At 52.6% G+C, this 12,265-nt stretch overlaps 3 protein-coding genes and 2 non-coding genes across 5 annotated transcripts; 1 reads left to right on the forward strand and 4 right to left on the reverse strand.

Moving 5' to 3' along the window:
* Positions 1–832: 832 nt before the first annotated feature.
* BU25DRAFT_480574 (uncharacterized protein) lies at positions 833–2,424 on the forward strand (the record flags this gene model as incomplete). Its single annotated transcript, XM_033711056.1, has 2 exons — positions 833–865; positions 961–2,424. The coding sequence occupies 2 exons, from the start codon at positions 833–835 to the stop codon at positions 2,422–2,424; spliced, it is 1,497 nt and encodes a 498-aa protein (XP_033556750.1).
* A 1,700-nt stretch (positions 2,425–4,124) lies between these two features.
* On the reverse strand, positions 4,125–4,603 carry BU25DRAFT_210998 (uncharacterized protein). Its single transcript, XM_033701198.1, has one exon. The coding sequence runs from the start codon at positions 4,510–4,512 to the stop codon at positions 4,225–4,227; it is 288 nt and encodes a 95-aa protein (XP_033556751.1). The 5' UTR covers positions 4,513–4,603; the 3' UTR covers positions 4,125–4,224.
* Positions 4,604–4,695: 92 nt separating this feature from the next.
* BU25DRAFT_352090 (uncharacterized protein) lies at positions 4,696–6,891 on the reverse strand (the record flags this gene model as incomplete). The annotated part of the gene is made up of 3 exons (XM_033703387.1): positions 4,696–4,743; positions 4,795–5,138; positions 5,193–6,891. The coding sequence occupies 3 exons, from the start codon at positions 6,889–6,891 to the stop codon at positions 4,696–4,698; spliced, it is 2,091 nt and encodes a 696-aa protein (XP_033556752.1).
* A 4,648-nt stretch (positions 6,892–11,539) lies between these two features.
* Positions 11,540–11,625, reverse strand: BU25DRAFT_t136. Its single transcript has one exon. It is a non-coding gene; the product is annotated as a tRNA-Arg (tRNA).
* A 280-nt stretch (positions 11,626–11,905) lies between these two features.
* On the reverse strand, positions 11,906–11,992 carry BU25DRAFT_t135. The gene has a single exon. It is a non-coding gene; the product is annotated as a tRNA-Gly (tRNA).
* Positions 11,993–12,265: the final 273 nt, after the last annotated feature.

Here is a 12,265-nt window from a genome sequence, read left to right on the forward strand (position 1 = left end):
CGGCTTGTCGAGGGCTGTTGGTTAGTCGAAGCTCTGTCTTTCGAATTCGATCGATGTGGAAGGCGCGTTTGTGAATCTCGCTTCGCATTCTAGCGCCACACGTGATCGTCCATTTCCTATCGTTGAGCCAATGGCAGACCCGCGCTAGCACTAGCTTAAGTAAACCCAGTGGCCAGCCACCAACCCTCAACTCACTCAGACATTGCACTCGTTGCAAGAATCATCGATTCGCATGCTGTTCACGACCTCCTCTTCGGTAATCACTCATCGTGTTGTGACCTTTCCGGTCTGTCTTTCGGGTGCCTAAGTCTATTGAGTGGGCGGTGCAAAGCAGGAAACTGCTTTTAGCGTTGTCCGCAGCACGTAACCTTGTCCATCAATACCTCCTATCGACGACTCTTCAACGTCTTGCGAGTACAAAGGCGATTGACCGTACATTGCAATCGAGCTTTCTTCCATTACTGGCTCTGCTTTGACTATGGCAAATCCAGTCATCCATGCGCACTATGTCCAGTATCCGCAGGCCATTCCGCTCATGAAGCGCTGCGCCACACCGCAGTCTGACTTTTGGTGTCTGCCGATTCATACGTTGCTAAGAAGTACACTCAAATTGCGATGTATCTGGTCCGCTCTTTTCGGGATCATATCCCTTGCCCTCTGCTGTCATGTCTACATCTGATTCGCTGCAGCTGTCTTCAGCTTGCTTCCTTACCCTTTCATCAGCCTGCTCTATGATACCTCAGACGTAACACGGAGGATTATCCATAGTTGTTACCAGCCTCTTCTTAATCGCAAACGATTAGGCTGGCCATAAATCCCGAAAGAACTCGTGATGGCTGCCATGACCGATGCGGATGCTGCTCAGGTGCAGGAAACAATGGATGCATTGACTGTTATGGATCAACCTTTGGCGACGAGCTTCTTGAACCTAGAAGGCCTTCGTGGACTTTCGACAAATAGTGGCCAGGCGATATTTTGGCTCGTAGAGACTCCTTGAGCATTAGCGAAGGAAGTTCTGGAGGAGAGACAGCCGTCGACACTACTCTACGCACCTCAATAATTGATGCCTTTAGGAGAACGCGAGAGCGTTCCGACTCGCCGCGACCATTACGTCAGACTCCTTATTTATTGCAGCCGGCTAGCCGTGATCGAAACGAGCTGCAGCGCTCCATGGGATCAGCACTTTCAGGCAAAGATTACCGTGATCAAATATCCCGAATTGCAACGCGTACGAACATTGTTCATCATCCCTCTTTGGAGTCATACATTCATAACACGACAGCTCATACGCCACAAGAAGCGACGCAGACAACCTTGCCCTCCCAATTTCTCTCTATTGTTCCAAGGGTAGTCGCTGGACCGTCGTCCGAACCCTCAATCTGGAGTCTTATCCACAGCGAAGCCGATATACCTGTTGCCAATGTGAGCGATCAAGTCCCAGTCACGGCCTCTAAGAACGTATCAACGCCTTTGGCCACTCAATTTACAATTGCCCCTGCGAAATTGGCGGTCAATTTAGATACAAGTGACACAGGTTCCAGCGCTTCACCACGATTCATCTCCCGTTTGAGACGCAGACTTGGGGAAGCCTCTCTGGGGCTCAAGGCTACCCACTTGGGGCGGTTGATGAATTGCTCCGACTCGAGACAGTTGGGCGCAAACAAGCGCGGCAAACAGCCAGCTTTTGATTCAACGCTAGCACCCGATGGCCGACCATCGCAAGTGTTGATTATGTCGGAACAGAAAGAGGTGGTATTAGGCCAGACCCCAGATCATGCAGAACGGAATAGAATGAATGTGAGCGCCCGAGCCTTCCACCATGTAGAAGTTCCTGATCTGACGGATGTTGACCAGGAGGTCGTCACGATGAATACTGAGCAACGAGTCGAACTAGACAGGACCGCTACAAGGGGGTTCGTCATTCTCTCAAGCGATGGAACCGCAATAACCGACTTTGCAGGCCATGCAACATCCAACGGTGCAGATGATAGAGTTGCTTTTCGTGACGAGGACCAGGAACACATCTCGGAATGTTTTGCTCGTGGTTCACTACTTGCTGGTGTCGGAATTGAATTTGGTCCATACAATCACTTCGATACCATCCAACGCAATGATCCTGGCTTCGATCGTCAATTATTCATAACGTCTAGTTCACGCGTTTCGGAGGCGAATACTGTTGTAGAAGGACGAGCGTTTGCTCCACCAGATCTTATGAGAGAAGCACTACTTCAAGAACTCGGCCATCAGGCTAAGCACGTACTTCCTTCATGGACAATGACACGCAGAACTGTGTACATACATATACCCACAGAGGCGATTGGTGGTTCTCACTCGACTCCGCTGTCCGGCTTTCACAGTACGGGGAAAGTGTTGCCACTTGCCCTCGCATCGTCAGCCTTCGCCGAAGTAGCAGTGGTCGTATAGTCAAGAAAACTGGCACATGCTCCTTCGTTTTAGACTTCGAGCAATCAACCGTTGATGATAGCAACGGGAGCGGCTTGTGTGGGGCATGTTTGCTGCGAAATCCCATTCTCGTCACCGGCTTTCCAACTCTCCTCAAGCCAGATTCGAGGCCGGGTCTCGAAATTTCCTTGTGCACAATGGCCAGTCTCGTCCCATCTGCTCAGGTGGTACTTGTTGGTGAGAGGGTCATCATGAAAGGCTTCAATTCACTGTTAGTCGCAGCTGTCGCCACGGCAAGTGTCGTGATATGGCACTGCTTCGTCAGTGACAGCCCAGAAAAAAGGATATCTTACTTCGACAGTCGTTGGATGCGCTGGATATCAGTTCAAGCAAAACTCAGTCGCTTCGATCACTTGTTTCAGTACTTATATCGTTGGCTGGTGTTCTGGATCGACAGATCTCTGCGGTATGTGCTGCGACCAGCTTTCGAGGCTTCTCATCTGACACATGTGAAGGGCATCCAACCTCCAACCTCGCCATCTCAGCATTGGGACTCAGGCGGTCGCTGTCATCAATTGTTATTGACCGCCAAGTATGTCGAAGCAGGTATGCATGCGATTGGTGGTGCCAGCTTTTGCGTGAACCAGAAAGAGCCTTTGGTCAAGTTGCATCGAGAAAGCTTCTTTCCTGATCTTCTTCAAATAACAGTCACTCATCCCATTTCTATCTACGATGTTGCTGATTGGAGAGTCTGGCTGGTAGATGGTGATTCTGCATTGCTCCATCTCGCCCGCATTTCTTTGCATCTCGACGGCACAGACGACGTGACAACCTACGACTGGGTGTTCGATAGTAACAAGCTAGAAGATACCAATCAATGCTCGGAAAATGGCCCACACACTTCCTGTCCATGCTGGCCACTGAGCCTGCCCACAGCAACCAAGCCAAACTGTCAAAGCCATTCTCCCATCATACTCCACAAGAGCGAGACCACAGGCCGCAACAATCTTGCCCGGATGCGGTCGTTTGGGAAAACGCATTAGCGATCAACGCCATCCAGCCCTTCCCAGCATACCAATCTTCATCCAACCCGTCACTCCACCCAACTCTGTCAAAATCATGCAAACCCTCGCTCCTTTCGAACAACACACACACCATTCACATCACAGTGTCTCCTTAAGGATCCACTCACATCCTCACTAATATCCACACTGCCTTATCTATCTTTTACCACTTAAACTCACGCCAGACTCAACCAGAAATACCCTCAACCAAGAAGCTCGCAGCTTGCTATTGAAACACTCTACGAGGGATACAGCGTTGACCGTAATCGTTGACTTTTCTACATAATCGATCGCAGATGATTGGCAAAGAGCAATAAACCGTGTACAATGGGGTGGAGCTCATGCAGGCTAAGGAAGGGAAAGAACCGATGTGAGGTCAAGCCGAGGTGTGGTCGCACAGCGTGTGGTGCGTAATGAGGCTGCGCGTAGATATGCTGTTTGTGAGGAGCGTTGGTGTTGTAGGGCGAGAGATACGTATCCGTACGTGAGATCAGCACGGCGCGGACTTTTTCTGGATAGCAGGAGGCTGGCATGATCTCTGTTGACAAGGATCATCGCGGCGGTTGCGGCGGTGAGGTGCTTCGTCGGTTGCTGATCGATGATTCGGTATATTTGATGCTAAGTCAGACATTCACCTCACAGCGTTTTCTTGGTGGAGTGGTAAGAGGCTGGAATTCAAGCGGAGAGAACACCGCAATATTGCTTTCTCAATTACACAACTAGTCGGCACAGCCCACGATACGCTCAAAAGCCATTACTACCGTCGGACCACTGAAGCCAGCCAAGTGAGTCCAGTAACGAAACTCGCATGGACGGACTGCGCAATAATGAGATAAGGAGGAACACAAGAGAGCGCAAAAATGACAGCAAAAAAACCGCGCCTAGTGATGGAGTTTGCTCGCAGGGGAGTAGTAGTAGAGGTAAGAAATATTTCAGATTTCGATCGGGACCACTGGTAGAGATTTGATAAGGAAAGAAGCAATAGAGAAAGGAAAATGTCGAGCTGGAGCATTATGTCCTTCGCTTGGTGGTTCCCCCTTTCCATGCTTCTTCTTTCTCTAACTGGTTGTAAATGCTCGCTAAGACAGAAAAGGACAAATCCGTCGTAACCAGAAAATGGAACTTGAGCTAACGGTCAACTCGTAAATGCTGTGTGCTCCAATTCCCAAGTGCTGAGGTTGGAAGGTATTCGCCAAGACGCCATGTCCAAGAAGTGGATGCATAATCATTAGAAGAAATGTGTGTGAGGTTTCGACGACTCGTGTACTTCCATCTCCTGAGCATGGTTAGTCGAAGCCATATGTGAGTTGGACATGGGAATACATACCATTTTGAAAGAGTTGAGCTCCTCCTTGATTTGTTGCGCAAGCATAGGTGTGAGTCTGTTGCATGTCGCGATGTCTCCTCGGCGGTCGTAATCGTGAGGTGACCATGCGTCGTGAAACTGGATGCGTGGGCTGAAAGTTATATTCCTAGAACCAGCCGCTGGTGTGACCGGGAGGCTTCTCGTGCTTCCGTTCGTAATCTTCGGGGGCTTCGTGAAGTAATCATCGCTGTTCGCTTTGCCCTTCTCGTGAGTAGGGGTGATCGGAGCATTGATGGCGAACGTTGGATTGGGTCCGTCGAGAGGTCGCATGGTGGGCGAACCAGAGTCCGAGTTGGTTCCATTGCCTATGCGCTGTTAGTAATGTCACCCTAGAGCGTGGTGAGCGACTATGAACTTACGCTTCAAGATGCCCTTCTTCATATTCGAAAGGATCTCGGCACGCTCACGGTCTCCACCAACGATGCTCTTCCTTGCCATGTCACTGGCGGACGAGCCGTCAGCATTGACCATCTCTGCCGTGCGCCCAGCATCAATCGAGTTACGTTCGAGCCTGGGGTATCCGGTGCCACCGCGGACTTGATCGTGGGCATTTGCGTTGACGTTGACCTTCTGACGTTCTGCTTCGACTGAGACCATAGAGACCTGACCGACACTGGGCCTGGAAATGGGCCCGTCAGCAGCCGGTACACCAATGACAGATTTCGGTCTGAAAAGTCCCTTGATAGACCTGGTGCCCTTCTTCATCCCACTACCCATCTTTCGAAGCATGATCGAGGCGGACGAAGCAGCTGATTGGATGGACAAATTGTCGTTCGAGCCCATTCCACCCTGACCAGAGTAGATACCAGCACCAATACCAGCAGCTTCCTGCTGTGCAATGATGGCAGCCTGTTCCGCATCCTCATCAGTCTGGTACTTGTCTTTCCTCAGTCTTGCGCGTTCAGCTGCAACAGCGTTTTCCGCAGAAGCGCGTCGCAGTTCGGCAGCACTGCCGAAGGAAAATGCTCTCCTGAGACGCGACTTCATACCCTTATCCTTTTCGTTAACTGCTGCAAGGTGCTTCATGGCTTCGCTGCCAATTTGCTTATTCGCCGCATTCGATGGTTCGGGTGGGGAAATTGGTTGTGACAAAGGAGAGGGTGCAGTTCGTCGTGCAGGCTCTGCTGCCTTCGCAGCAGCATTCCCGGGCTTCGATGCTGCAGCGGCTGGGGCTGGTGGTTTCGTCGACGTACTCGACTGTATGCTACCGGCGCTGCCTTGCCTTTGATGGCTGTGACTCGAGGCTGGCCGGCTGCCAGGTCGACCTGAGTTCGACCCAGGTCGCCCTGTGCTGGGGGCCGCAGTTTGCACTGGGGCAGGCCCAGCAGAACTGGCATTGGGTAATTGCGAATTGCCTTCCACGCCGGCGAAACTGCGACGCCTGTAGCGCTTCGCAGAATCTTGCGTGCCAACTTGCACAAGGGTGTTGTCTGCGCTGTTAGCCCGGCTGTGCCCAGGTCTGCCAGTTGGTGTCAGATCATGGTCACCAAGTGATGTGTCGTGGGTCGAGTTCGTGGGGGTGCTTGCTATCGATGAGCGTTGGGTCGCTGTTGGTGTGGAACCACCGGTTGATATGCTAGCAGACGAGTCCGTTCTTGCAGCAGTTCGCCTGTAGCGGCCTGGTGAGGCTTTGACAGGAGCATCGTCGAGAGAGAGGGAGAGGTCAGGGATGGCGGTCGATAGCGTGATGCCAGTGAAGTCACCAATTGGCTTCATGTCGCTGTCATCTTTCGAGGCATGCGCGAGCGAGCGACTGGAAGAGCCGGATGTCGACACTGTCGAGTCGGATGAGGAGGAGGGATGAGAGGGATGGCCGAGGCGAGCTTGCTGTCGATGGCCAGGAAGCTGCTGTTGTGCGGCCTGGGGGTTTGGCGACGACACAGATCGGTTGTCCTGCCGGAGCTGGGGAGTGCTAGAGAAGGCGTATGGTGCTATTGGCGCAGAGGTGCCCCTGTACCCTGTGCCTGCAGTCTGCCCACTGTAGTTTCGCTGCATGTGCTGGCGCTGCTGGTGGGGTTGCGACGGCGCATTCTGGTAGGTGTCGGGAGAATATGGCATTGTAATGGGGGAGGTCGTCTGGGAGATTGGCGCAAGTACCTGAGCCATAGGGAACTCGTTACAACACGACTGTCGAGGCTCGATCGAGGTCGGCTTGGGGGTTGCTGTCGACAGGGACGGCGACTTGAGCAGAAAGTGTGAAACCTACGCCGAGCGGCAGCGTTAGCAGCGGTACTCTAGTCATGTGACGCTTTCGTTGGATAGACGATGGAAATGGACGTTGATGACGGGGAGTTCGGCCATTGGCGGTCGTAGGAGGGCACAGAGTGAAGGGAGGCGGGCATCTTGGGCGACAGTCCACCAGGACAGGCCACAAATGGGCACAGCAGGCAACGCGGAAAGCAGTACCTGTTACAAAGGAAAGCAGAAAAGCTATTAAAACAGAGAATAGAAGGCAACGACGGCGAGCGGGCGCGGAGAGGCTGTCGTGGGTTCGACGGAGATGGCAGCAGTGTACCAAGCCTCCCGAGACGATGTTCAAGCGTGCATTGGACGGTCACTCGAGTCGTGGGCGCGGCGAACGACGAACGGGTCAAGAAGCAAGCAGAAAAGGAAAAAATATGGAGAGAGGGTGCGCAGGCTGCGGCAACGGGTGAAGAGTTGGTGAGGTTGCTGCTGTCTCCGAAAGAAGGGGGTAGACTTAGCGTCGTCCTCCTCGCGTCCGTGCCATGGGCCCCAGCAGGCCAGTTCAATAAGTTACCCTCACGCCAGCCATTATTATTTGCCCATGGCCGCTGCAATGCGGTCACAGTGCGTCTGGCGGGCAATTGCTCTCACAAGCCCACGACAATTGCTGTGTTCACGTCGCCTGCTGTACGCGCTGACACGCACTGCGCTGCAAGCCCTCTCTATTCTCCGGCCTGGCAGGGAGGGGAGCGAGGCTGCAGAGGGTGTAGGGCGTCGCACGCACACCATACTTGCAATCGAGCCGATCGCCTAGGCAGTTGTCTATTGTAGGCTGCTCGCCCGTGGCCTCTTGGAACAGCGTAGAGCCGCCACGGCACTCAGTGCATACATCCAGTGGAGCGTCCCTCTGCTGCCCCCCCCCCCCCGGCACCGTCCCTGGCCTATAGGGTGCTCGAGCGCGCCTGATGTTGAGCAGCGCGAGCACCATCCCTACACCATCTTCACACCTCTGGCTAGCAGCCGCGAGGTGCAGCGGCCAAGTTTTCGCATGGCGGCCAGGGTCTACCACGCCAGAGCCTCGTCTTGCTGCCGTGCGGAGCGCAATCCGGCGCGAAGAAACAGGACACAACAGAAGTTCACGCTCGTCTTCACCAACTGGGAGGTTCTCGCGCATTCCGAGCATGCGTTTGCGTCGCCTCGGAATCTTGATGCCCCGGGAGCAGCCTTGGCCCAGGGTCTATGCACCAGCACCAAGAGCTCTTGACATCAGTCATTGATTTTGTGCGTTTCGTGCGTTTATCAGATTCTCTGTGCGCAATTGCCGTGCCATTGACTCCGTAACTCCATTGAAGCTCGCCAAAAATACACTGCTCGACGCCTCTAGCCCCGACTAATACGAAAGGGATCCAGTAAACAGTTACGAGACCGGTCTTTCACGAGAGCGAGTAGACGCAGTTGCCCAACTGCAGGCCGCGTTGGGAGGGCCCACGCAGCAGCATCCACGCGGCTGAGCGTTTGCAGCAGATGGCGCAGGCGGTGGGAGCGCTGCCGTGCATACGATAAGGAATCTAACGACGCTTGAGGGCCAAGCCCGCGACTTCAGACCTCACCGACATGTTTGTACCCCGCTTCGTTGACAGGGCAGCTGCTCTCATTCAATGTTGAATTTGAGGATGATATAACCTCATCGCGGCTCGCGCACCCGGCGTGCATGCAGTTATCGAGAGCAGCCAGTGCAGCCATCACGGCACGGCATAATCAGGGTCCTCCACCGAGATCGCTGCAGGTCTTGCAGCTTCGTCAACTGACCGCAGTCAATAAATATTCCGCGTCTGGCGGGGATAAACAATGCGGCGCTCGCTAACGCGTGGGGAAGCCGCCCGCGCCCAAGGAGATGAGATCGTGTTTGATGTACATTTGCTGTCATCTTGTTTGATTGCGAGACACGCCTGCTCATACAATTTCTGACGAGAAGTTTGCCAATATCTTGTGGCCTGATCTTGACAATCACAGCGTGCACTTGGAGGTGGATTCTGTTGCTGTTGCACCATGCAAATAGACCCCACTGTTTCGCGCAGGACGAACCGGGATGACGCGACAACCACGGCTAATTTTGGGCAAGCCACTGCCGTCAACACCCTCCTGCCACTTTTGGTGCATTCAGATTCACCGCTAGACTCGTATTTCGCCTCACCTTTCAGGAGACGACAGGACTTCGAGGTTCAAACTCCACAGCATTCTTGTATCACGCATGCTCAGCGCAATTCGCAAACGTTTTCTAGAGTCTTACCACCAGCTTGACCTTGTGTGCTCTCAGCTCAGAATTAAGTTTTCGCGTATCCAAACTAGCGGGACCCTGGACGGAAACACTGGGCGGAAAGAGCATCCGCGGTAACCCGTCTGCCTGGTTGCTTCGAAGGACTGGACGTCAACGGTTTGATCAGTCAAGTTTAGAAATCCGTCCTTTCTTACGTTCATGTACAAGAGCAGGGCCGATTGGGCACATTTTTACCAGTGGTCTGACCGTAATCGTCGTATAGCGCATAGATCCACTACTAACTCACGCTTTACACAGTCCATAGATACCGAATTGAATTCCTCCAGGAGCCGTTTCCAGGATTTGTTTGTGTTCGCGCAGTCTCAAAGGGTTGGACGGATTGTTGTCGTGTTCTGCGTTTCTTGCCGCGGAGAGCAATTGGCTCGAACGCGCCAGCTGGTCAAGTTACAGCTGTTCTTCTCCACCCGAACCGACCAACATGACCAACAGCATCGCAGAGCTTTACCGTGCTTACTACGCGCTATCATGAAGGCTGGCCTAACGCGTACTTCAACCAAATCACTGCAACCGCAAAGAAGAACAGTGTCGGGCGAACGACATGGCTCCCCACATGGCTTTCCCCTCCACGTAATTCGACACTTCCGCATTGGGTAGTGCGCGATACTATGACCTCAGCAACAACAAACACCCCGCTTCGGAGTCTTTACATTCCTCCACACTTTCTACAGTTTTCCATCAACATATTTTCAGCTGCCTTTGTGGGCCACTCGCTGCACCTTGTCAGTTTCTATCACGATCTCTTGCTCAACATTTCATAACAAGAAACCCATCCGTACGCTTGCTGTCAGCCGGTGACCCCACCAGCCAATCCGCCTCGTAGTGAACCAATCGCTGCTTTACCTCCACCCAGGCCACGCAACGAACAACTCGGCAAGCCCGTTCAAGGTTGCACGCAGCTTGCGACTGTCGAATGGCGTGTCAGCTCTGCCCGAAATCAACCAATCTCAGAGTTGAAACTTGCAAAATTCACTGCTGAGGCTCTAGGCCTGATCGACAGGCCCTCGGTCTAGCAGCCGCCACCTGCGGGATCTCAAAGAACAAGCGCAGCTGGGTGCCGTGGGCCTGGGATGACCGCATATGCGGAGTCACTCCGTACAACAGGTGCCATTCGTTGTCTTTGCTCTTCAGCGACTACTGCACCTCATCCGGTCGTGAGCGTTTCAAACTTCCCAACGTCGAAGCAGGTCTTCAGAACCGGATGAGTGGAGATTGTGTGCAAACTCTGCGCACCAATAGAACATGTGTTGAGCTGACGCCTCCAAGTCCAACGAGCCACAGTCCGTGGAGGAAGTCGTCCCACACCTGAGACGATCAATCTCGAATATTGCAGGGCAAGCAATTCGGAACACCGGCAAGACCACTTTGAATATGACTGCAACTTAGCAAATCGGCACTTCACGTCTGCAATTATGCAATGAATTTTATCTCATTGGCGCGATCTCAAAAAGCCGCAGCTGTTGCTTCGAGACTCTCACATCCACAATTCTCCAAGACATTCTGCAGCAAATCCCCCACCAAACCCCGCGAAACAGGCTGAAGACGGAGATCGAAGCAGTTTCCGGGGAACCTCGTCCTTGACGCGTCCTGGCGGTTACTCTCGGTTGCGCAGCTTTGTTGCATCCAACATGATGCCAACACATCACCAGCTGCCCATCCCAATCTCCCTCCCTCTCTTCAACCTCTAATCCTCCATGGACTCGTCACAATAATCGCGAACTGACGTCACAGCCCTTGAATACCTAAGCCACGTAAGCTGTCAGTCCAAGAGCTGAGACACAACGACGGTACACACAGGTACCCGGACCCACAATTTCCAGCTTCTTAACTTTGGTACGACCGTTTCATATCAAAAACGGTCAGCGATCGACCAGGTCTGTAAACGGATATGGATGTCGAGTCGCAATCTCCCGCCCGTGTATCGCCGATGAAACGTCGTGTAGCCGTGTGATCGTGTTCCAAGGGAGGGGATGGGGGTCCTGGGGTGACGACATGTTGTCGATTGTCATTTGAGGTCGCGTGCTGTTTGTGCCTTGTTGCTTGCTGCGTTCAAGGTTGTAACTGCTGGTAAAAATCAATGATGCGTAACAAGCAGTGAGAACGCCGTACCGTCACTGTCATGGGTGCGATGTAAATGCAATCATACTCTGCACGGCATTCAACCAAAACATCTTCGTATGCAAAAAGCGATGTCCGCAGGGCTCGAACCTACAACCTTTGGCGAGTTTCGGCTGAAACCGAAAACCAACGCGCTACCATTGCGCCAGGACACCGAGACTGATGCTGATTTGATAAAGTTTTCCTTAATTATAACATTTATATCCTTGTTTTCAAAAGTGCAAACGTTTCTATAATATTGACATTTCTCGCAAGCCAGAAGGAATCGGCAATCTCCAAATCCAACCCGCGTTCGTGCTCCGCCGCACATGTACGCTTGAAGCTTCGTGCCACGTTGGCGAACACGTGACCCACACGAATGACCAAACTTCAGGCCCTGCACGCCAGCAAAAATAACAGTAACTCTACCGCCCCGATTCCGAGACTGGGGCAAAATGCATCGGCCGGGAATCGAACCCGGGGCTAGCCGAAACTGTCCTATAAGGATGGCAACGGCTAATTTTACCACTAAACCACCGATGCGATGAACCATTTTTGTTGAATGTTTTCAAATTCTAAATAATATAACCTGAAATTTTATTTAAGCACTCCTTGTTTCCACATGGTCCCTCCCACAAGCCAAAATCTTTGCTCTTCAAACACTTCCAGAGGTTGTTGTAAGTAGGGAGACTCAGCGGTAAATAACTGAATAAGTGCAAACTAGGATTCCTTACTTGCAACGTAAGGGTCATTGAGCCTGCTGAATGCCCTTAATGTCCAAGAACAAGTTGCAGATATCTGACACGACGCTGCGTT

Source organism: Macroventuria anomochaeta (genome assembly GCF_010093625.1).
Source record: "Macroventuria anomochaeta strain CBS 525.71 unplaced genomic scaffold BU25scaffold_44, whole genome shotgun sequence".
Lineage (NCBI taxonomy): Eukaryota > Fungi > Ascomycota > Dothideomycetes > Pleosporales > Didymellaceae > Macroventuria > Macroventuria anomochaeta.

Bases quoted from the DNA above. Each gene is read 5' to 3' on its own strand.
- BU25DRAFT_210998 (XM_033701198.1), bottom strand. From the start codon at position 4,512: ATGGAAAGGGGGAACCACCAAGCGAAGGACATAATGCTCCAGCTCGAC.